This window comes from Melanotaenia boesemani, chromosome 1 (assembly GCF_017639745.1).
Source record: "Melanotaenia boesemani isolate fMelBoe1 chromosome 1, fMelBoe1.pri, whole genome shotgun sequence".
Lineage (NCBI taxonomy): Eukaryota > Metazoa > Chordata > Actinopteri > Atheriniformes > Melanotaeniidae > Melanotaenia > Melanotaenia boesemani.
Window position 1 is genome coordinate 6,132,008 of NC_055682.1, and position 25,556 is coordinate 6,157,563.

Genomic DNA, 25,556 nt, shown 5'->3' on the forward strand with positions numbered 1-25,556 from the left:
TCAAATCTGAATCGACAACTTAAAATAATGCCTGGCACAAAGCCAGCCAGCGAGCACCACAGACAACCAGTCAAACAGGCAGTCGGCAAGCACCACAGACAGCCAGTCACACAGGCAGCCAGCAAACACCACAGACAGTCAGTCACACAGGCAGCCAGCAAACACCACAGACAGCCAGTCACACAGCCAGCAGCAAGCACCAAAGACAGCCAGTCACACAGCCAGCCAGCAAGCACCACAGACAGCCAGTCACACAGGCAGCCAGCAAGCACCACATCCAGCCAGCCACGCAGCCATCCAGCAAGAACCACAGACAGCTAGCCACACAGGCAGCCAGCAAGCACCACAGACAGCCAGTCACACAGGCAGCCAGCAAACACCACAGACAGACAGCCAGACAGCACCAGAGATAGCCAGTCACACAGGCAGCCAGCAAGCACCACAGACAGCCAGCCAGCAAACACCACAGACAGCCAGTCACACAGCCAGCAAGCAAGCACCACAGACAGCCAGTTACACAGGCAGCCAGCAAGCACCACAGACAGCCAGTCCCACAGGCAGCCAGCAAGCACCACAGACAGCCAGTCACACAGGCAGCCAGCAAGCACCACAGACAGCCAGCCAGCCAGCAAGCACCACAGACAGCCAATCACACAGGCAGCCAGCAAGCACCACAGACAGCTAGACAGTCAGAGAGCAAGCACCACACACAGCCAGTCACACAGGCAGCCAGAAGAGCATCACAGACAGACAGCCAGACAGTCAGACAGCACCACAGACAGCCAGTCATACAGCCAGCCAGCAAGCACCGCAGACAGACAGACATATAAGAAGAAGCCTCTGACATTTTCTAAAAGAATTAGGTGAGAGCCTCCAAGTGGTAACGTACTGCAGTGATGTAACAACCATGTCAACAAGGGTCAAACGACCATGCATTTTAAATTAAAGAAATTGAGATAAAATAGCAGTGTAGCCTTAAAGACATCACTTGTCAGTGAGCCCGGATGGACTTTCACACTTTAGACCCACATGCACTGACTTGGCTTGGAGAGTTTGGAATAGCTTGGCAGCTAGAGTTTTGTATCAAGAGATAATCGAGTCAAACTGGGACAAAATCTCTGTGAAACTTGACTCCTTGATCAAAGTGAGGTTATTCCCTCCTCTGCTGCGAATGTAAAAAAAGCACTAAACTCAAGAGATGAACCAGTGTTGTTTACACCTAACAGACTTAGCAAAGAACCTCTACGAATGCTCATATAAGTTCTTTGTTACTAGCAGCCTGTCACAAAGATGCATGATTGTATCAATTTCTTTGGTTTCAGCTCTTTAAAAAAAAGCAAAGATAACTTAGTTTGACAGACAAAAACTATGATATTTTTTTACAGTAACAAGGTGATTCCCAAAGAGCTGTGACCTGACACGGTGTGCAGTGAGTCCTTAAAACTGTTAAGAAAACTGGAGGACAAGTGGAGGACAAAAAGATAAGTGGCACGTCTAAAGAAACTGAGAGATGCACCTGCACCTTCAGTTGATCCATCTAATGTTGGCTCATCAGAAATGCTCTCAATGGAAGGATGGCTGTGTTGAAACCATTTTTAAGAAAGGGAAAAGGCTGAGGTATGCCACATGACACAAGAATTGGACTGAAATCACTGGTAACAGGTCTGAATCCCCCCCCAGAGGCCAGACCTCAACATTAATGAAGCAGTTCCTACCCTTGGTTTTGTATTTGTTTGCACAAGGTTCAATACATCACTGCACATATTTCCCACTGTCCAAGCAACACAAAGAATTAAGGGGAGGCTCAAGAGTTTTGCACAGTTCTGTAGGTGTACTCTGTACAAGCCAAAAGAATCCACGTCCATCATGAACGCCATGTGGCAGCATGCAGGTCCTCTACAGCAGCTACATGTTAGATGAAAAGATCCCAGCCCACTTCCAGATCTACTGACACATGCAGACGTCTAAGCCCGACTACTGGGCCACTACCAACAGTACATTGTTGGCAATCAACAATGCACTGCCCAGACAGTGCTAATGGGGAGGGAGTTAATCTGTGCCTTATATGCACATGATGCATGGGGAGGGGCAGGGCTAGATACGTGTTAGTGTCCTCCCGACTGTGACATCATTTTTTGGCCATTTTTTAAGTCCCTACTTCCTTTTTAAGTTTTAAACTCATTCAGCCATCTTTGATTGCTCAGTTATAACATCTTTTTATGATTTAAAAAGTCAATCACATTGAGATGGCTTTAAGAAGTGAGGGGAAATGCAACATCTGCACCACATCTGTTGGTTTTAACTGTATTTCTTTTATTTAATACTGATTTTTAAAGACCTGAAATGAGACAACAGTTGAGAGGACGATTCTGCAGAGTGATGTAGGTTGCAGTCAGACTTTGGGCTTTCCTTTGTGATTTTGTCATAGATTTTTTGGAGGGAGTACATTGTTGAATATCAACAATGGCACTGAGAAGCCTTGTTGTTGTGGTACCTCTTTCACAGTTTGTGTTAACTGTGGGAGTCAATGGGCTAACAGGGAAAGGGAAGATGTGGAATCCAGAACCTGGTGGGATTGGTACATGATGGTAAGCTGCAGTACATAAACCACAAACCCACTTGCATGTTATCAGATGCTTTTCAGTGACACACACTTCCTTGTTTGGCATTTCAAAGTGGTTTTCTATTACCTCATTTCAGATAAAGACTGAAATCACTGAAAAGCACACTGACAGATTTCTTGAATCTGAACAAACAGCAGACAAACGTAATGAAAAACAACATCTGGGTTCCAGATGTGAGCCAATTCAGACAACGCGATGGATGATTTTGGACTGAAACGGACTAACTGAAGGGCAAACATGTTGAAAACATGTTGGGCAGCAGGTGAGGTGCTCTTCAGTGTCAGGTGCATCCTACAGCTCTACGCTAACTACAGTGCTGCTACGCTCACGTCTCATACTCACATGTCTTGCAGCATCCGTCCATGTAATTTACAACAGTTCCACCAACCTGAGTGCAGACAAGAGTCAAACCGTTAGGACAGATTAAAAAATATTTTTGTCCGTAAGTTTTAGCCTGTATGTTTCTCAATACTCTTTTAGATCAGTAGTTCACAAACTTTATCTTGTCTGAGTAAATCAAATGTAAACAAAATAAAGTGAAGTTAACCCTTTGTTGCCATATGTATCATGTTTGATACGTACAGTTTTTGAGACCTTTTGCATCACTTTATGGTAAAAACTTGGAGCATAACCCTGTTGTACACAATCTGATGCTTGTCTTCTGCCCCCTGGTGGATCCAATAATAATACAATAATGCACTACAATCAGTCTGACATGCCACACTGTAAAACAGTAAATGTACAAAAAAATACTTTGTTTTTTTTTTTTACATTTTCTTAAAGATCCAAATATATACTTAGACAGATTTGAAAAAAAATATATAATAACTAGATTCATATAAGCCAAATCATAAAAAACTGCCTGGCTAAGTTTTGGGGAAACCAACGTCTTCTCTTCAATTCAGTCCCCCATCCTGAGAGTGCATGGAGCGGCAGGCAACAGAGGAGACTTAACAGGAAGAAAAAACCTCCAGCACAGCCAAACTCAGGTAGAGCAGCCATCTGCATCGACTGGTTGGAGGTAGAGTTCACCAAATCAAAGTAGTTGTTTGAGGGAAACTACATCAATAAATGGCATTATCTCAAGAAAACGATTTCTGTTATTTTGAGAGTTACCACAATATTTTGGGACAATGTATTAAGCATGGCCTCTCTCAGCTTCTGTAGGAAACAAGTTCATTTATCATTTATTAGATATAATGATTCAAATAAGGAAATCCAGTTTGTCCAGTCAGGTTTCACGTTTCATTCTCACCTTTGCTGTCTTGTCCAAATGTTTTCACGTCTGGATCAAGATGAGACGTCACATCGGCTTCATCCGAACCTCTAAGTTAAACAGTTTAACCCTTAATGTTTGTTCACATCTACAAGTTTGTGACAAACCCCTTTTAACCTTTATTTACTTTTATTCACTCTTATGTTTTCATTTTTGTTATTTATATATTATTTGTCTTTATCTATAATATAATATTGATATTACTTCATTCAATATGCAATTGTATTTTATTTTATTTGTTGTTTTTTATTGTATTTATTTAGCTTTTAAATAATTGTAAATATATTCAGGAGTTAAGGGGTTAAGTCAGCTCTCCAGTTAAATGCCACAAATGGCAATTGAATTTGTGTGTGTGTGTGATTTTGCTTTTATTTATTTATTTATTTAATTTATTTATTCATTTTCATTATATATATATATTTCAATACATAAGAAATATGTTAGGGTATGGTAAACTGCTGTAATCTGCTTTCTAAGATATTTCTTTTTAAATAAACTATTGATTTTTTTTCATTTGAGAATTTAAATAAAAGCATAATCTGGACTTTAAAATGCTAATTTTTCATGAAAAGGCAAGCTAATCTGTAAATGTCGCCCAGCTCTGCACAGTTCAGTGTGAAAATCAGTCCAAAAACATGCTTTCCTCTTGGTGTGTCGGGGGGCACTGCATGCTGACCTTCATACACTCGGTTTCATTGAAGGGGGGGCAGCTGTAGGAGTAGGAGATGAGCGTCGGTCCAGACAGAGTGTCGGCGCAGTCGAACTTCTTGCAGTCTGACACCCATGACTTTCCCGGCTGGAAACATTGACAACATCAGCTTCTGTGCAGCTGCTGATGGTGGCAGATCTGATGAAGGACCAGAGCAGCTTTCCCTACCTTAAACAGAGTCGTGGTCCCGTTTTCATGCTGGTAGAGGCAGGAAATATTCTTACAGACACCGCAGCATGTGGTCTGGTCTTTTGGAGGTACATAGATCTGATTCTGAAATACACAAACATTTATACTTTTTTTACTTTTTATACTTTCAATGATTATTTAAATGAAATAAAATGAATAACTAATACACACTGCAGACAGAGGCTCACACTGCAAACATGTCTACATGTAGTGTTAATTCTAAGAAAACAAAAAACTGACTAAGTGTACCTCATTCTATCTGTGGTTTGTTGTGATTCAGGAGAAGCTAAAGCGTTTTCAGAGCCATCATTAATGTGTTAAAGCCATGGCTTCTCCAGTCATGGTCAAAGCAGCTGAATGCAAACATTTCCTCAGTGTGGCATTTTTTTCTGAAATCATGTCAAATGCCCTGGAAAATTATCTCAAGTTAATGCCATCATCCTTATCAGGACTATTTTTACAGTTTGTTCCCAGAGTCTTTTCCAAAGCAGGAAAAAATGAATAAAGCTGCTGTCATTGGTCATTAGCTGTTGCAAAACCATTGGATGGTGGTGTGTTTGTTTTATTTGAACTCAAAGGACCCAATCTACTGCTATTTGCTGAATGAAGCTTCAGAACTAATGTCCCTGTTCTGTTAGAAGCCAGTTAAATGAGAAGCTAATGCAAGAATCCTGAGAAAGTTAGAGCCAGCTGCTGCAGGCTGAGGAAAAAGATATCCAGCAAAAATTTGCTTTTGACACTTCAAACCAAAGAATTACAGAATACTTAAATGGGTTTGTTTTCTCTGTGGTGGTGTGTTGTTGTCTTACTGGTTGGCAGAAGGCGGAGCAGTTGATGTGGATGGTTCGAAGTAAGTTGAAGCCGCTATCCGGGTCGAGGACGTGGCTGCACTCCCTGCTGTGACACAAGCCGTCATCCCCATGCTCCACCAGAGTCTGACCGGGCCGCAGCACGCCCCGCTCGCCAAACACACACACCGCCTCACGCACTGGACACACACACAGCACAGGTCACACGATACACAGTTCTCATGTCATTTATAGCAGTGTTGTTTTTGGCAGGCATCTCAGTTTTAGTCTTCAGGATGAACACGCTTATTAGTTTTAGTCACATTTTTGTCATTTCTTTTTAGTCGACGAAAACTCAAAAAGGTTTTAGTCTAGTTTTAGTCAAATAAAAAAAGTATTAAAAAAAAAGTAGTATTTTAACAAATTAATTTAGGTCAATAATACGTATTAAAAAGTGGAATCAAGGTTGACAGGTTATAACGAGTAATTCATAAAACAAGTTAACCTTAATGCTATTGCATAAAAACCAGATCCTTTACCAGACTGATAGCTTTAGCCGAGACTTTCCCGTCAACAGGGATGCAATGCTGCCGTGCTTTACTTAATTGCTGTTGGACAGACACCTTTTATTTCTATATTTCAACTTTTTTCATGAATGGATGCCCTACTTCATCATACAAAAATCACACAAGAAAATAGCTGATCTACATGTTCAACATATAGCAACACATCGTGAGCTTGTTGTTTGGTTATTTTCATCAATAATTACAAAATTAAAAGGAATTGTTTTAGACTGAGAAGGTTTCCCAGCCAACAGCAAATACTTTCTGATCTACCTAGGGTGATGCATTACACAGATAAAGTGCCAACTGTGGAATCAATTACTCCTAAAAAGCAAAAAGCAACAACATCCTTGCTTTGGTAACTGTGGCTTTATTTCTGAGAATTTTCTGAAGTTCAATACTCCACCCTGAACATACACATGCCCAAAATATGAGCAATGGATGAGGAACACATGCTCAACTTGACCTGGTCTGCCAGTGGAATGATGATGGATTATAGTTAAAATATGTCCATATATCGTTTTGTCACTTCTACCAAACCCCTTCTTCGACGCTGCCGTCATGATTCATCTATGAATGAATAAAATGCTTGTCTGTGTGTGCGCTGCGCGTTTGGTGGAGGGCGTGGCCAAGGTGCAGCAGCATCGCTGACTGACGGAGTGCGTACAATCAGCCCTTTCATTTTCATCTCATTAAGGAAATCTCACAAAGGTCTCGTCATGTTTTCGTCATTAAAGAGACATTTTTTGCTCGTCACTGTCTCATTATCATCATGAAAAAAAGGTTCGTCAACAAAATAAATTTGTCATTGTCATCGTTGATGAAAACAATACTGATTCACAGATTCTGGATATTATCCAGTTTATGTTAATCTTCGTTTCTTTTCTTTCAAAGATTATAAATGTTTTTTAAAAATCATTTTATTTCAAAATGGTGAAAGATTAAAATAAACAGAATCAAATACTTTATATTCATGCTACTTCAGATATTAACTTCCTTTTTACATCTTTATGCCATTTATTTAACTTCAGTCTTTTCTTACTAAACCAGTTTGTGTTGCTTCTTTTTTTCTTTTTTTTTGTTTTTACAAAATATGACAAAACTACAAAAATAAGATAAAATAAAATATTGAAATATAGCATTTGAAGATGTCACACTATGTATATTTTAAGAGGTAAAAATAAGTGGAAAAAAAGGAAAAAAGAAACGGGAGAGGGTGTTTAAAAAAACCTATGTAAAAAAAAGTGACAAACTTCCATGTTCTCTTCTGTAAGTTCAATTATTTGTTTTTTGTCTATATTAATTGATCTTATTATTTCTAGTAGATAGAATGTGTCTTAGCTCTGACTCTCTGATTTATCTGAACTGCTCCATCTTGACCCACCAGCACAACTCACCACACTTATATTTCTTGCAGGCACACTGGTTCTGAGGGTCTGACAGGAAGGCCCGGTCCAGCTGTGCTGCTTCTCCCTGCAGAGCACACATACAAGAGCCGGGGTCAACAAAAATACAACAATGCTTAGAGAGGAGACTGAGGATTTATCTGGTTTATCTGGTATTACTCAGCACAACACATGCAGCCAGTTATATGATGTCTGTTGTAAGACATCAGAATCAACCCTCTAAAACCTGAAATTATTTACAATTTTCAAAAAGCAAAATAAATAGAGGAAAAAAAAAATGGGGGAAAAAACAAAAAGAAAAAGACTGGAATAAAATAAACTTAAATTAAATAAATTAATAACAATTAATAAATGAAGGTGAACAATAAACAAATATAATAAAAATAAGAGTGAATAAAAGCAAATAAATAAATAAAATAAATTGGTTAGACTAGAATAAATTAAATAAAGACCAGAAATGGTTTGTAGCAAATGTGCAACACCAGGCATCAAGGGATTAAAGCCAGATTAAATATTTAAATTCAGAACGTACCAGACCACATTTGGGCGAGGCAATCTTTTCACATGAACACTCTAAAAACAGAAAACAAATTTATCATCAGATTTTTAATCTGCAAAAGCAGAAAAGTGCTTTAAATGTTCGTGATGTATGCTGTTTTGTGAGTTATACCACATGTTTGGTTGGGACAGCAGTGATTTGGACTGGACACAGACACCACAGACATCCCAACAGGACAACTGAGCTGAGGACACCTATAGGGCTCACACACTGCAGGTACATAGAAAGGGGGGAAAATTTAAAAATAATCATTTACCTGAACTAGGAATTAAGTAAATTAATACAAAACCACATGTGCTTCCTTTAGGCTATATCATCACATAGCCTGACATCAGTGTCCATTGCTATGTTGATGACTTTCAGCTATTCATCAGTGAAACCTAAACCAAGCAGTTACCTTAGTTACAAGCTTTTTTCAATCACTGGAGCCCGAAAGACTTGTAATATTTCAATTTGAAAACAGACAAGACAGACAAACTTTTTCTACCTAGACTTAAAATTATTCTGGATAGTAATACCATGTCTTAAAGTACTATTATGAGAAACCTTTGAGTAGGATTTTTTTTACCATGACTTGCCTGTTAATTCATGTGTTAAACGGGTTGCTAGAGCAGCCTTTTGTCTGCAGAATATTACTAAAATCAGAAGAATTCTGTCTCAAAGTCAAGATGAAAATTCAGTCCACCCCTTTATCATAGTTAGGCAGGACTTCTATTTTAGTTGGGGGTCCAAATAACGCTTTAAAAATCCTTCAACTGTGTTAAAATGCTGCAGCCAGATTAGTGAAAGTTACCACTGAGAGAGTAAATTTCTCATGTGTTGGCCAAAGATAAATTACTTAATTATTTACTTAAACTTAAATTAGAAGTTAAAATCACATTCAAACTTCATTATGACCTAGTTCTGTGGCTAATTTAGTTGCTAGTGTTTAAGCACACCAACTATTAGCATGTTAGCTAATGGACAGACACACTCATTAACATATATATCAGTGTTTTACAAATGGTTTTTATGAGTAATGATGATTATATTTTAATAGTTTTTACTTCTTCCTGATTGTTTTTATTATAAAACATATTGGAATGCTTGAAAACTGCTTGAAAAGTATGATGTTAAAAAAGCTGAGTTGAGTATGGTGTATTAGATTATTAGAATTACAATTATATGGGAACTTTTTCCAGGGTGTACCCTAACTCTTGCCTTATAGCAGCTGGAATAGGCTCCAGCCCCCCACCCCCACATTCTCACCACATTGGTAAGTGGGACAGCAGCGATCGGTGGTGTTGCTGTCAACAGTCAGTACCTCGCCGTCCTGGCAAAGAGGAGCTGCCTCCATACAGGATGAGCACACTGCAGGAAACACACCGCTTTAATGACACTGATGAACCTGCTGATGATTAACTGATGGATCAATGTGCCACAGAAAAGAGGGTGAACTGACTGCAGATGTGGGCCAGACAGCAGGTACCGTCGGCTCTGGTTGCAATCAGAGTCTGGTCATCTCTGCAGGTGGGAATGTCTGACTCACAAAGGTCAGGATCACATTCTATAACAAAAAGATAGTCAAAAGTATATTAAACAATTAATATACACTTTAATAATAACCAGGCTTCTCTGTTTGATCTCTGTTTGATCTGATCACGTGGATTAATGTGTCTGTTTGTGGACATGTCTTGGTCAGAAAGAGTGCAGAATTTGTTGGAAAGAAACTCACCACATATGTAGTCTGGACAACAGGAGTCCATTCTGTAGTACAACACCAGCTTCTCTCCATATTTACACTCAGGAGGGAGCTGGTCACACAGGCTCTGGTTACACACTACAGAGGCAGACATTGACATCATCATATTGTCTGTGTTTTTGTTTTTTTAGTGTGTGTGTGTGTGTGTGTGTGTGTCAAAGAACTGAGGAGGAGAACACTGTGCGTACGGACTCACCACAGACTTTATGTGGGCAGCAGCTGGTGTCGTCAGCCATACTGATGACCATCTCGCCTGCCCGGTGGCATACTGGCTCCGGCATGCTGGAGCAGTTGTACTCCACAGGAATGATGGTGTCATTGTCACAGCGGTACATGCAGCAGCCGTCCTTTGAAGCTTTCCAGACCTCACCGTGTGCACGAGGAGCACCAGAGCTGTCGGTGCATGCTGCAAACATTCATCCACCGTGTCTTAGATAAAATAGTCTGAATGGTCATTGTTGCCAACTTAGCAACTTCAGACCCCTCTAGCAACTTTTTTTTAAAAAAAGAGAGACAAATGTAGCGACTTTTTTTGGTGTAAACTTTTGGAGAAAGACTTTAAAGGACTTTTAGTTTACTCTTCTCAATAAGGAATGGGTCCGGCGCAGGTCCCTTCCCATTCAAAAGTACTCAGTCAGAAAATGCTTGGTCCTCAGGCAGCAGCAGCACCATTTAAAAAGTTAAAAGTGTTGGAACATATTGTTGCAGACTCCTAATTAATGAACAAATTACAATTAAAACGAAACTAAAAAACAAAGAAAATATAAACAGAATCATTTTCTCCGCTCTGACATTCCTCTCCGTGGCAGCATCCATTACAACTGTATTTTCCAGGTTGATTATGCGAATTAGATGATGGCATCATTTAGCGACTTGTAGTGACAGCCAATAGCCACTTTTCTTACTGAGGAGTTGGCAACAGTGTGAATGATACTGAGCTTAGTACTAAACACTGGTTCAAACTGGACAAAAAGTTTGAGAGACTTTTGTACTCTGATTTCAGTTTAAATACTTGGGTATATGAAGTCACAAAAATGTTTATTACTGGCAAACATTTCTAAATTTTAGCCTGTTTTTTGTGCCTGATGACGTGGATGTTACTGATACTTCACACCATACACATCTGCAGCTCATAATAGGTGATGATTGGCTGCAATGAAACAGGCTTAGGTGTCGTCTGTCAAAATGATCCACATTAAAGATAAAGTTTGGAAAGTTACGCAAGATGCTGGAATAAACTGTAAAGTATCTTGAAACAATATGTGGGAGTGAGGACATGAGCTGTTTCTAACTAAAGGTGGTAGTACAAAGTATTGTTTTTTCTAAGATATTCAAAATATAAATGCTTGCACAGAATAAATCATTATCAAAACATTAGGCTAATGCAGTAAACTTCAGTTTGAGGTTTCCTGCTCTGCTGCGCAGACATATAAACTGGTGTCTTACCACATTTCTCAGGAGGGATGCAGAGTGCAGAGTATGGCCGGTGGAGGAGTGTTCCCTCTGGGCACACACAGCCCTCCGTCAGGCCCGAACAATGGTCTGGGTCAGAGTCAAAGTCATGGTTGGGACAGGACTGAGACGTACATGCTGGCAGACAGGCCTGATACCGTAGAGTGTCAGGACATATGAACGCTGCAGGATGAAACATAAACAAGTCAATGCCTCAAAGTTATGACTGTAGAATTCTTTTTAAAAGAGAGCTGTGAGGTTAATAGTTTCTAAGTCAAGTTGAATGGAAGTACAAGATGGGGTCACTTAGATGACAATGGACTGAATCCAATTTTTACATATAGTTAAAAACTCTGTTATACTTTTGATAAAGTCAAGCAGAACCTATTAATGGACAAAACACAAGCGGCGTTCCCCAAGGCGCTATTCTTTCATTGTACAACAGTATGTAAACCTGTATTGGTAATCAGGCCTGAATGAAAAAAATGTTTGATAATTAAAGACAGAACTCTTACGGCAGTAATCTGGACTCCTCCACTCAATGCAGATATTGAATTTATGGCAAGAAGCCACATATGCAGCCAGTGCCACACAGTGGTTGTTGACATACTCTGAGTCCCGCACCCAAACCTCACAAAATGTGCTGGGTGGCACCTGAACACAAAGAGGAGAGAATAAGGACATCAAGATAGAAGGAAGTTTATTGTCATTGTAGTCATTTAGAAAATAAATTGGGTGTGGTACATAAAAACCATCATAAAAGTGTTAAAGTTCACCATAACGTACACCAGAACATAAATGATCATATACAGACAGGATTTCTAAAAAAATCCAACCTCTTTGAGTAAAAGAAAAATAACAAAAAAATGAAATAAGAGTCAACTTAACATACAAAGGTGTGGCAGGGGGTGAAGGCATGGTTCTCCAGCATGGCCAGGCAGCTGGAGCAGTCACTGGTGGAGCAGTTATGTTCCCGCCGGCGGCTATGGCTGATGTAGCTGGTGGTGTTGGGAACCTGCCAACTGTCAATGAACAGAGCCGGATCTTCACTTTCACCCAGCTTGGTGCCATTGGCCAGAGTCAGGTCATTTGTTGGGTCTCCATCACAGAAGCCTGAGATGGTTGGAGAAGGAGTAATATGATCTTAAAATCAACTTCTGCTTCATCACCCAAAGTGCAAGTCTCCATAATTGGGAAGAGTGTCTGTTACAGCCATCAGAGTAACTTTATTATCTTATACTTTGTGGCCATCAATATAATTTTGATAGACCTTTGCTTGTTTGTTAATGAGCACATTTGAATTAAAATTAAGTTAAATACTTGTGTAAATAAAATATAAATGTTTATAAAAAATTCATTTATATGTTAAATGAATTTTTGGGGGAAAGAAGCTTTTCTGCATCCTGACGAGGGAAACTTTCACTCAGTTTTTTATTTAAAACAATTCTCAACATATATAAAGAGCAGAGGATTGGAAATAATTAATTAGAGAATCAACCATTTAAGATTACTATGCTACAAAAAAAAACAAATCAAACACAATTTGCTTTTCTCTCACCACAAAGGCCCATGGTGGGGAGCTTGTTTCTGGAGCTGTCGGTGTCAATCACCATCATGCCGGTGCTGTGGTACCACTGCAGCTTGAGACCAGCTGGGCTGTGGATCAGGTACATATTGCCTGTGTCGTAGATCTCAAAGCCATACTTTTTGAAACGGGGCTTAGCGTACCGCGAGTTGACATAGAGCTGACAGAAAAGACAAAACGCAAGTAATCAGATGGAGTTTGTTAAGGTAGGAAATGAAACGCTTGATGTAAGTGTGAGGGTAAAACGAGACGGTCTATTACTCTTCTCTGCAGCCGGTTGATGACAACGTGGTTGGATTTGTGGGTAATGTTGAGCGACACCAGGCACAAGTTGGTGAAATTCCAGAGCAGCTTTAGGGAAAAGGAAGAAAGTTTAAAACATTTTAAAGAGCCTACATCATACTCATTTACAAGTTCAGAATTGTGTCACCTTCGGTCTGAAATGCTTAGTTTTACTTCCTGTCTCTTTAAGGCTCACCCCCTAAAAGATTCAGTCTATTCTGATTGGTGAGAGGAGTGTGATTATTGGTTCCACCTAACCCCAAATAGCTGATGTCTCAGGAGGTTATGGAATAGTACCTCTGCAGGACAAAATGACTCCCTTTGGTTTCTGTTTTGAGCTTTGCAACTTTTCTGTTTTTGTATCCACTAACAACTGAACATATGTAACACTGATCATGAAGGAAACACTAAACACATCGGATGAGTGAGTGTCACTCACTGGTGACTCCGAGTCGGCCGGACACTCCTGAACCAGGACGCTGACGGTCTCATTGGGAAGCTGGGTTACTATATACGAGGCAGCTTTGTAGACTGCAACACTATTCCCATCAAACGTGATCACGTTCAGATCGGGAAACATAGAGCATCGACCTTTAGTGATAAGAAACAAACAAAAAAAAAAACTGAAGATTATCACTGTTATTCAGTCCAGCCAAATTTAGAAGGGTAAGATCTGAGATTTTCATTATTCACTGAATTATTTTCACATATTCCCTTACATGGACAATCCCACTTTGGACAGCACTTGTCTCCATTGACCAGAATTGCAAAACCAAGTAGGCCACAGTTTGGAGGCTTAGCTGTGAAGGGGCAGCTCTGGGATTTGTTGAACAGGATAAGCTGGTTGTTGACACAGATGTACTTTGTGCATTCGTCAACAATCTCTGCATACGGAGGCTGGATGATAAGGAAATAAGAGTAAAACCCAAGAATCACAGAGCATAGAGGGAGTCATAAACAGAAAAACTATTAAACAGAACTGTAAAACATGCAAAAATGAAGGTTCTCTTTCTTGGTTTTTGGATAAGATATGATAAAAATACCTTTAACCCTCTTTAACCCTTAGCCTCTTATGTGCCTCTGTGAAATTGCCTACCCATAATAAAATGAGCAAGGTCTTTCTAAATTTTGGAGTCAAAGTAAAATATTTGTTTATATGTGCAATTAACAGTAATATGTGATACTGGTGAAGAATGAATGAAGATGGCAATTAGCACAAAACAAAAAAGTTTCAGCTCGCCTAAAATTATTTAAAAAAAATTCTTTTAGGATGAATATGAACATCTCTTTGGAGTATCCCTGGTAGTACTATAGCTCTATCAAATCATTGTACAAATGTGAACATTTATTATTGTGTGAAAATATGAACCGCTATTATTCACACTGTATATAAATTGTATTAGGCATAATATCCATACCATTCCTAATGCCAACTTTCATTTATATGCAGATGATACTGTTATTTATTGCTCTGCTCCATCACGCACTCAGGCTCTTAGTTATTTGCAAGCGGCTTTTGATGCTGTTCAGGTTACTTAAATTCAAATAAAACAAAACTTATGCTGTTTTCATACTCAAAGCAAAAAGCACTGAGCCTGTTTCCTATTATGACGTCCTCGGGTGATGTGATTGAGCCTGTCTCATCGTTTAAATATCTTGGGTTCTTCATTGATGATACATTGTCTTTCAAGTATCATGTCGAGCAACTTGTTAAAAAGTTGAAGCTTCGGCTCGGTTTCTATTTCAGAAATAAGTCTTGTTTCTCTTTTGCTGCTAAAAGGAGCCTTATTGATGCTATGTTTATGCCTCTGATTGACTATGGTGATGTTTTATATATGCATGCATCCTCGCAATTTCTAAAGTCATTGGATGTTGTTTATCATGAAGCGTTGAGGTTTATAACTACTCTCAAAGCTCTAACTCATCATTGTATTTTGTATGAAAAGGCTGGCTGGCCCTCGCTGTCTATTCGGAGACAAAACCATTGGCACATCTTTATTTATATGGCAATATTAAATCTGCTTTCCTCATACTTATGTAATGCTATCTAATCTAAAAGAAACAGTAGCTGCAATCTTTGTACTGTGACTCAGGATGTATTTTTGCTCTCTATACCCAAAGTCAGACTTGAAATGGGAAAAAAAAATGTTTTGGATGTGCTGCTCCAACAACTTGGAATTTGCTGCAGGATAAACTATGTTTGGGGGAACTGGTCTCCTTCCATCTTTTTAAAAGTAAGTTAAGAGCATTAAATGATGAGTCTTTAGGTTGTAAATGTTTTGACTAATAGTATTTTGTAAGTTGAAGTGTTGATGTATGTTTGTGATTTTATATGTAATTTTATTGGTGGTTTTGATTGATTTGTAACTTGGTTTGCTGCTGTCTTGGCCAGGACACTCTTGTAAATGAGATTTTTAATCTCAATTATGTTTTTTCTGGTTAAATAAAATAAATAAATAAATTATCTCTGCAATGCCCAACTCAATAAAGTAAAGCAGAACAAATTTAGATTGGTTTTAGTTCAGACAAATCAGAGAGAGAGAGTCTCCACAATGGCCATTTTGCTACAGTTTGACCACCTGTTTCATCGCCCCCAAATATAGGATGTTGGGTTTTAGAATGTTAATATAGGAGTATGTTATCATTAGAAATCACATATTTTATAATAAATTACATATATGTTTCTACCTCTTTTAAATTAACAATGTTATCAGTAATTAAACCTGTAAAGGTCGCAAGAAAAATGCTCATTTGCATTTTTTCTTTTCATTTAATTAATAATAAAAAATGTCTTTTAAACAAAAGGTTGAGATGGCAGTTAATATTATAGTAACAATAGTGAAATGTTCAAAATTTGAAACCGCAAAATTTACTTTACTTAACAATATAGCAGGCTGTTAAAGGGCTGAGCAGTCAAAACACAAGAGGAGGATTTGACAGTATTTTAGATTAAAAAGGCATAAATACTGAATCAAGAGGTTGTTGTGGGACAACCTAAATGAAGCTGTGAACTCACAATGCACATCCTCACAGGTGACACCGTCATAGATGTCGTGCGCGCTAGTGTGGGGCTGCTTGTTTCCATTGTTGCATGTAGGGTAGCTACACCTGGACTGGTCCGACTGACTCTGTCTGCTTCTGTTGTTTGGACAGCGGTGGCTGATGATGGTGACGTTGAAGAGGGGACCGGCAGACCAGGTGGAGGCGTCACTGGTTGGGAGCTGGATGGTGACAAGCCAGTCTCTTTTGTTGATGCGGTTTTCTCAGATGTGGTTAACTCTGTGGTGGTTGCCGTGGGGACGGCTGGAGATGGTGTGGCTGACGTTGTTAGGGTGGTCTGATGTGGGCCGGCTGCAGTTGTGTCGACACGTTTGGTCGTGATCGTTGTAGATGTCGCTCCTAATGTGCTGGATGTGCTGGAGGTAGCAACAACAGTTGGTGGGCTGAGAGTGGTTGATCTTGTGGTAAGTGCTGATGGTCTCATTGCTATGGTAACCCTTGCAGTGACCGGCCTGATGGTTGAGCTATCAGTGGATGTAAATCTGGGGGTAACACTGGTGGTCAGGGGAACTCTGGTTGTCGTCCTGAACGTGGTTGTCCGTGTGACATCGGTAGACGTCGTGGTGGGTGTAGCTCTTGATGTGGACACCAGCCTAGTGATGACTTTGTCCTGGACAGTGGTCACACTTGGAGCTGCTGCGGAGGTTGTCATGTGAAGTGGCGACGATGACGGAGGTGATGAGGTTGTAGCTGTGGTTGAATCCTGTCTGTCCACTCTGTCCGTTGGTGGCTGTGTCGTCTCCGTCATTGGCTGAATAGTGACAGGTCTGAGCATGCTGGTAACAATGGTGGGTGGAGCTCTTGTGGGGACTGTGATGAGGTGAGTGTCAGGAGCACCAGGCTCAGGTGGAGGTGGTGGTGTAACCAATTTCCTGGTTGTGGTAGCCCCACTTTCTGGAGTTGAAAATTCTGGGGTTGTAGTTTGGGTGGTGGTGGTTGCAGCAACTGATGTTGCAGAAGTGAGAGTTGGTTCTGGTGTGACCAGAAGATGAGGAACTTTAGTAGTTTTAGTTGATGTGACCACATGAAGGATGCTTTCAGAGGAGAGTGATAATGTCTCCGCTGTTGGTTTGTAGACAGGGGTGGAGGATGTCTCTCGATGGGGAGGACGCCACGGCTCGGAGGTCCGATCAGTATAGATGGGACGGGTGGATCTCTCTGTTTGTGACAGCGGTACAGCAGTTGTTTCTGTAAGATACACAGAAGGGACAGTCGGTTCTGCGGTGAACAGAGGACCTGCAGACATGGTAGATGTCAGAGGAACCACTAAAGGTCTTGAAGTTGCCGCGCTGGTGGTCGTTCTCCCTGTTACTGGGACAGCTGCAGACCAGGAGGTTCTCTCAGTGTAGACTGCAGAGGTGGACTGAGGAGATGTGTCTGTAATCTTTGGTGGTGGAGCAGTTGTTGTAGAAACTTCAGGGCTTGTTGATGATGGTGACTCATGTATAGTCACTTTCTTTGTTGTTGTTTGCCAGGCTGTGGCTGAGGTAGAGACCTGGGGTGAACGTGTAGTAGATGCAGCATGGGTTATATTTGTAGGTAACTCAGAAACAGGAGGAGAAAGTGACTGATCAGTAACTGCTGAAGTTGTTTTGCTGGTGGTGAAAAGGGAAACTGGGGTGACTGATTCTGTTGTCATTGCTGAAGTTACCACTGACAAAGATACAGTTCCTGTTTCCACAGGAGGAGAGGTTGGAGCAGGTGAAGCTGTTGTGGAACCTGTGTCTTGTAAACCAGTGGGAATGCGAGGTGTTGTTGTTATTTCCTCCATGACTGCAGCTTTAGTGCTGGTGCCTGTGCCAACCGTGGTAGTCGTACTGGTAACAATGGTCCTGTCTGTTACTGTGACTACAGAAGTGTCTGAAACCAGAGCAGGAACCGGGCTGGAAGTGGTCAGAGTCGGAGAAACCGCTGCCAAATGTGTTGTGGCATCTGTGGGCTCTTCTTTTGGACGCACAGCAGCAGGAGTGCTAATGGTAGCTGTCCCCTCTGCGGAGGTTGTAGTTGGAGCAGTGGTGCTGATTAGCGGCTGCAGGGAGTCAGTGGGTTTGGTGGAGGAGGTGAGCCAGAATAGAGGAGTGCTGGTTGTCCTGGACGTCATGGGACTGAAAGGGCTGATGGTGGAGGTCCTTGACCCTGTCGTCAGTGTTGTCGTTCCTGTTACAGTTGTGGGCGGAGCTTCCGTCACCCTCACAGTTGACAGAGGCTCCTCCACCTCTGGTCTGACAACAGGGGGCGCTATTGGAGTAAATGAAGGTTCTACTGCTGGTGAAGGTTCAGGAGTTGCAGAAGGAGTAACAAACACATGTGGAGAGGGTGTTGCTATAGAGGAGGTGGTCTGTCTGCTCTCAGAAGTGGGACCTGTGTGTGGAGTGGTTGAGGATGTGGTGGTGGAGACGGTAACACTAAGAGGAGTGCTGGAGGCAGTGGTGCCCGTGGTTGTTGTAGAGGTGACAGCTGCAGCAGATGGTGTTGGCAGCACCATAGATGGAAGCATAATACCTGAAAACACCATAAAACTGTGTTATAGAGAAAAAAGCTCATGAAAATAACTGGAAGAACTTATTGTAAATGAGTTAGTATTGAATTCTGGATATTATTTCTGGTTGTAACTGAGTTTGAGAAAACAAAGAGCCACATGGTATGGGATGATATCGAAGTATGTGAGAAGTGTGATCCACAAGTGAGGAAATTAACAGCATTACTTTCAATCTAAGTGAAATAAACGGCTCATAAATATAAAATTTGAGGGATTTTGTGGGCTGCAATTTAATGAGACTGCTCATCTTATTAGTCATTATGGATTTATCTTTTGATTAATTGTTTGTCTGGTACATAAATTAGTCTAGTTGGAACAAAAGCGTTAATTATAGGTTGAAAATCAATGACTGAACAAAATAAACTTTAAAGATACTAAAAATGATACTCAGAACTACAAACATAACATCTTCTTTCTAATGGAAATCTTTAAGCTAAAGAAATCTTTTTTTAACCACAGTGGTCTAAATATGATTTTCTTCGTCTATTTAGTTATCTTTTTTTCTTTATTAACCTGAGAAAATGAGTAAAACTGTAGCTGTTACTTTAGAAAAGAAGCAAAAGTGAAGCTTTGAACTGTTTACATCACCTTAAAAGTTAATAATAAATAACAGTTAATATGTTCATTATATCACACAAACCTCAGGTTAAATGCTTTATGAGATACTTACAGTCTTCAACATAAACACAACGGCGTGTAATTTCATCCAGAACCATGTGTGGAGGGCAAACAGGAAGACATCCTTCCACTCTGTACAGAAGAAAAAATTATATCCATGAAACAACAACAACAAAAAAAAAAACATCAAATGATGAAACATCAACATGAGGCCAGTTGGAGACTTCATCCTGTAATAAAACTGTAAAACAGAAGAATCGTTCAAGAATCATTAAACCATCATAAAGAAACCAGAAGCTGAAAATTGCTTATCAGTTTTTAAATTTTATTTGACATTTTTATTCTTGTATAACTGTAATGTGCAGCAATGTGCCACATTTTGTATGCTGAGCTTTAAAATTTTCACATAAAGAAAATTTAAAGAACAATAAATCATACATGGAAATAAACAAACATATAAAAGCAGGATATAATCTTACTCCTATTCAGACTCTTAAGTCTTAGTTGTAATAACCAAGGTAGCACAGTACTTGATCATAGCTACAAAAAGTAAATACACTGATAAATTCTAATTTGGTTACAACAAATGTAACTTTATGACTGAAGAAGTATGTAAAATATTCCAGGGAAAGAAAGACAATAAAAAGTAATAAAGGGGTGTTAAAACATGAGGGAAAAGTCTCACTGTGGGATGATGACGCAGGCCTCAGCCGACGGGTCGCTGCAGGTCTTGAAGCAGGGGCTGATGCAGGAGTCATATCGCCACTGACACCGAGGAGCTGGTGGGGTGTCCGGACCCAGTCCTGTTGGCAAAAAAAACAAAAAAAACACAGATAAACTGATATGAAATGGAAGATTTCTGTGCCTCAGTAAAAAGAATAAAACATTTGTTCTCAAATCACAGCAGCGTCATAATGATAAAATATTTATATTTTTATATTTTAGGTTTGTTAATTCAACATCATTACATGACATTTTGTCCATTTTTTTTCGAGGAGACCCATGTGTGACTGCAGCAGCTTCTAAAGTTGAAACCCGATGATCCTAAATGTAAAATTCCTGTAGAATATATCTGCTGGTATAAATGATCTCAAATGTTTTTACAAACCAGAAGAGTGATGAACTTACGGCTGGACTTCAGCTCTCTGAGTGTGTTTGGCATTTACCGCTGTCAGCAAGAAATTCAATCTGGAGTTGGCTGCTGACTTTTCCATTAAGAAACACAAATGCTGGTATATTTTTAGCCTCAGCAATTAGCCTGACTGCTCTGTGAGGGTAGCAGGATGGCTTTTAGAAGCCAACCTGTGATGAGTGAAGGCCGAATTAATCCCGAACCCCAGAGACGGGGTTATAAAAAGCTGTGTTTATGTGGAAAATGATAATTGTAAATAACAATAAAAAATAAAAATAATTAATTTGACTTAAAATTTAAATAAAAAAAAAAATCTTGTGTCTTTCCTGAAAATTGTCATTGCATTTAGAAAACATCAACAAACGATATCACACTACTTTTCCCAAGTATTATGTGGTGCCTTTGTGCTGCTGACCTGTCAGTCTGAACAGCGTCGCCTTGCGGAAGCTGTCGGTGTGTCTGTATTTGAGCAGGTGGAGGCGGGGCAGCATGGCGTGCAAGAAGAAACCAGGTTTTGCGTGGGACTCAAGCGAGTCGTAGCCCTGAATCCAGGTGTTCCTGTGGAGGACGAAGGTGGCTCCGTCCCAGAACACTTCACTATCCTCCCACTTGGCCAGTCTCACCTGGCCACTTGAGCTAGCATGCAGGAAGTAGTTTGGTCTGTCAGCAGCCTCAAAGGAAACTCTCGATGTGTCTGCAAGAAATAAATTAAATGGTTCAAGAAGCAAAAGAAGCATGCAGATATGTGGTGACTCAGAAGTTTAGGAATCAGAAAGGAAAAGAAAAGGCAACATGCTAACACACACACACACACGCATGCACAGGTGGATGGATGACAAAGCAAAGTATCTTATGATTAAACATACCTTGCATTTTATCTATGAAAAGAACTGGATTAAATGTGTTTATAATGAAACTGAATCGATCAAACTAAATTTTATGTTACATCCCAAGAATCATAAAATGAATAACAATAATAAAACAATAATAATTAGCAAAGAAAAAAAACAGCTTGTGTTGATGTGCAGGGTGCAAAACAAGGCTGAGCGCAGCAGAGTTCACCTCATTTTCTTCTAACCGTGAAAGCAGCTTGTTTCAGTCTTGGCTTACTGTCCAGCCTGCTGCTCATGTTGCTCAGGTTAGCTTTCGCCAGTCTGATCTTTGGACACTTCTTTAAATGAGTGCATCTACTCCATCAGTGTTTTCTAACAGAAGAGCTCAAATCCTTCCAAACAAGGTTAAAAAGCAGGAACTGAGCTTTGGCTGGCTGACTGTTAAAGCAATGATGATGAAGAAATGAAGGACAATCAGCCAGAAGACAATCTGTCCTACTCAGGTAGGTTAATGCAAATAATCTTTACAGACCTTAAAATATTCTTTAAAAATGAACCACGTTTCACTATGAATATTATTAAAGTAACATTAATAGTATTATTTGGCTGTGATAATTGAAACAAATCAATTTCATGTTATTATAAGCCTGAGTAACCCTGAAAGCATTACTGTGTTTGCCACAGTGCCATCGTTTTTTACTAAAAATCAATCATTTCCAACAGTGCATCTACTTCCCAGATGATTTGGTGTCATTATTATCCACCAAGCAGGGCTTTGCTCAGACATTTCCTACATTTTCTTAGTAATTTGACAAACATAACATAGCTTATTTTACTGAGAGGTTGCCTCAGTGTGGATAAGGTCAAATTGATAATGGAGCACCTCCTGTTGGACCCCAAGGCAAACTACTTCTTTCACATTGATGCATTCATGATCTCACACACCATCAGGTTGTACATTCTGATTTAAATGGGTTACTGACATTGCGTTTTCCCCACTTTTTCATAGATGTTTGAAATTTGGAGATATGCGCCTTAGAACTTAACAAAAAGCAGTTTCTCTCAGCTCCATGGAATTTTTTTGCATCTGTCAGCTTGTGTGTTTCTTTGATTTTCAGACCCAGCAGCACTGATTCCTTCCCTCTACCCACTTCACTGACATAACACTTAGTAAACAGTAAGGACCAGACTGCAGAGAGACAGAAAAAATTAAGTTCTTGCAGTAGTAAAAATGTTAAACGCTGCTGTTTTAACAGAATTAACTCACCGTGGGGTCGAGCTCTGCTGAGGCCCGGGGTCATCATGAACTGTGACAGGATGCCTGAAGTGGTGCTGATGTTGGAGCGCTGCAGGAACACAAAGCCGGTGGACCTGCTGGCTGCCAGCACAGTCGTTGGAGCCCTGAAGGTGAAAAGCCTGAAGGGACCTTTACCCAGAACTGCACACAGGAGGACAAGTTAGTTCAGAAAAACAAATCACAAAACTAAAAACTGCTAATTATTTCTGTGCCTGGTGAAAGGCACAGGAGAAACCTTTCAGAGCAGGGGTGTCAAACTCCCGTCTTTGTGGACTGAAGTCCTGTAGGTTTTAAAGGTCCCATATTATACACTTTATTCCCAATCTGAGACCATTCATTAATATCTAAATGAAATATTTCCGCCATGGTATGGACAAATCGACCCTCAGTTTGAGTGCAGCGGCTTCTCTTCACCTCCCTCTTTTTAGCAGCTTCAGAAATGTGCCGTTTATGGTGGGCGGAACCCTGGTGGAGCAGCTCAGCTGTTGGCTCCGCCCATCGCATCGCCCGTCATGAGGTGATTGACAGGTTAATATATTTTCAAGCTATCAGACTAATAAGGCCGAAACGATAAAATAACTGCCAGCTCTTACCTCTCCAGCTGTGTCACGGACAGTTGGTATTGAACCTGGCTTCAGCTTCAAACGGTTGGCGAAGCCTGCTTTCCATGCACCCATGTTGTGGAAACAGTCCTCTTTGAAATGCTGGCCACAGACATGCAAAACCTTTGGAAGTTTTCCGGGTACATTTCCTCCAAAAATAAAATTAATCCACTCAGTCCTCGTGGGTTCAGTGGATGGAAGTAAAAAAACGTTTTCGTGTTCATTTATGCAGCCACAAACAGAACAGTGCTTCTGTCGCTTAGCCATGTCCGCTAACGAGGGTTGCCGAAGAGGGAAAAACACTGGGCGCTAGGTGATTTTTAGAGGGCGGGCTTTGAGAGCCGGTAGACGGGTCCATCGCTCTGTGGGGAGTGGTTATTGTCCCTTATGACGTCATAACGTACACGCTTTCAAACAAGCTCATTTCAGCGCTTACTTCCCTAGAGGTGGAGCAGGGAGGAGAGAGAGCGCCTGAAAGAGTTTCACACTTACGGGTCTCCTACACATGCGGGGGGACCAGTATGACTGTTCCAAAACCATTAAAAAGTGAATTTTGCATAATATGGGACCTTTAAATCTTTCCCTGACTGACATTAAGGGGTCATTTGTGCAGAATGTTAGATCCATTTGATTTTATTCAGGTGTGGAGGAGGGAAACAACAAAAACCTGCATGAAAGTGGCCGTCGAGGACCGAAGTTTGACATGCCTGTTTCAGAGTATTCAGTTATTAAATGTGCATTACTGCCTCCCACAGTCAGTGATACTTGTATCACAAGCTTAATGTTAAATATTTTGTATGCTTCCTTCAGCTCCATAAAGTTACCTGGTAAAAATCTGGATATGTATGCTTTTTCTTTGCTTTCTTTTTAAGTTATCTATTCATATTCACAGCCACAATATTACACCCCCACCTAATACGAGAATGAGCCGGTGGTGTCTGTGGAAACCCCCTCCAGATAATCCAAAAATCAGGTCGCATGTCTTAAACTTAGAATTCTGCCACAGATATACCACAAAGTTAATAAATACTGTGAGTGATCAATTATGAGAGTTTAGGTCTGAAACAAGCTTGGGGGTGATAGACACATCTATCCATCTGCACCAGTGGTCCCCAACTCTAGTCCTTGAGATCTAGCATCCTGCAGGTTTTGGTGTTTCCCTGCTGCAACACACCTGCAATATGGTAGATCTCAAGGACCGGACCCTGATCTACACTCAGCATTACATACACAGTCAACATGTGTGATGAATGAGTGTGGATGTAATGTAGGTTGTAGCTCTGTGAACTGACTGTTGTACCTTTGTTGTAGAATTCACAATCATACGCTGCAAAGAGAAGAAGAGAGACTTATCAATAACAGGACTCATAACGTAAAATGTGCTGCATAATAACAAAGTTCTTTACAAACTATAAAAATAGTCACCACTTTTAATAGAGGAAATCCTGTTTTCCAGACCTTACATATTATAACTGAGGGTTTTATTAACAGCTAATGATTTATTAATAATCTTATGGTATAATTTGTATGAATCATCATCTTAATGAAGACAGCTTTCACTGTAACATCTGTTTGAATAATAAATCTGCTGAGGGTAAGTTTAATTGTGTGTAGTGGCTATAATATGTTGGTCCAGAGCTCAAAATGTCATATTTACAATTATTTAGTTAAAAATATTGTAAAATCACTACATTTTTACCATCATTACATGCCAACATCTGCTTTGTTAAAAAACACTCATGCCTACTTTGTATTCTGCAAGTTGTAACAGGTCTTTGTTTTTCATTAAGTCAAATAGTTGAAAAGTGTTTTTGCTGACAAGAAATTTCTGAGAACCCAGACCGAGCTGGTTCTGACCCAACAAGGGTCCAATTTGCTGTCAACAGTTTCTAAATATTTCTGCACTGGAAAAACTTACTTATCACGTATTTGCAGGTTTACAGTAAATATTATCTTCAGCAGGCTGATACAGCTATGTGCCCTACTGAACAATCAGGTGTGAATGGAAGTAAATAAAAAAGACCTAAAAGATGAAAACAATAATTGCTTTTAACTTACGGCAGAGAGACGGGGAGCGCCAGTCGACAGGCACGCCCTCGTGGCAGCAGCGCTGGGCGTACGCCGCCACGCTGGTGCAGAAACACTCGCAGTCGCCACCACGGTTGCAGGCACATGTGTCTGCAAGGCAGTTCATGTAGAACCAGGTAACATCCACCTGAGCACAAGGAATAACACTTTTCAGCCAGTTACTGAGAATATGTGGGTGCAGATTTTCAGTCATGGTGATACTAAGTGCCTGAA

General features: G+C 40.3%; 1 protein-coding gene across 1 annotated transcript in view; it reads right to left on the reverse strand.

Annotated features, from left to right (window-relative positions):
* otog (otogelin) overlaps window positions 1-25,556 on the reverse strand; it is a 70,907-nt gene that overhangs the window by 3,155 nt on the left and 42,196 nt on the right. The window contains exons 27-51 of the mRNA XM_041987950.1: window positions 25,314-25,470; window positions 24,556-24,582; window positions 22,517-22,794; window positions 20,939-21,275; window positions 20,077-20,194; window positions 19,444-19,523; window positions 16,191-18,736; window positions 13,894-14,071; window positions 13,614-13,765; window positions 13,154-13,243; window positions 12,866-13,052; window positions 12,200-12,420; window positions 11,823-11,961; window positions 11,302-11,490; window positions 10,052-10,261; window positions 9,829-9,933; window positions 9,556-9,660; window positions 9,363-9,464; window positions 8,226-8,324; window positions 8,088-8,128; window positions 7,547-7,622; window positions 5,608-5,786; window positions 4,778-4,882; window positions 4,577-4,696; window positions 2,967-3,012 (exon numbers count right to left, since the gene is read on the reverse strand). Coding sequence (XP_041843884.1) covers window positions 2,967-3,012; window positions 4,577-4,696; window positions 4,778-4,882; window positions 5,608-5,786; window positions 7,547-7,622; window positions 8,088-8,128; window positions 8,226-8,324; window positions 9,363-9,464; window positions 9,556-9,660; window positions 9,829-9,933; window positions 10,052-10,261; window positions 11,302-11,490; window positions 11,823-11,961; window positions 12,200-12,420; window positions 12,866-13,052; window positions 13,154-13,243; window positions 13,614-13,765; window positions 13,894-14,071; window positions 16,191-18,736; window positions 19,444-19,523; window positions 20,077-20,194; window positions 20,939-21,275; window positions 22,517-22,794; window positions 24,556-24,582; window positions 25,314-25,470 — 5,887 coding nt within the window. The remainder of the gene's footprint in view (window positions 1-2,966; window positions 3,013-4,576; window positions 4,697-4,777; window positions 4,883-5,607; window positions 5,787-7,546; window positions 7,623-8,087; window positions 8,129-8,225; window positions 8,325-9,362; window positions 9,465-9,555; window positions 9,661-9,828; window positions 9,934-10,051; window positions 10,262-11,301; window positions 11,491-11,822; window positions 11,962-12,199; window positions 12,421-12,865; window positions 13,053-13,153; window positions 13,244-13,613; window positions 13,766-13,893; window positions 14,072-16,190; window positions 18,737-19,443; window positions 19,524-20,076; window positions 20,195-20,938; window positions 21,276-22,516; window positions 22,795-24,555; window positions 24,583-25,313; window positions 25,471-25,556) is intronic.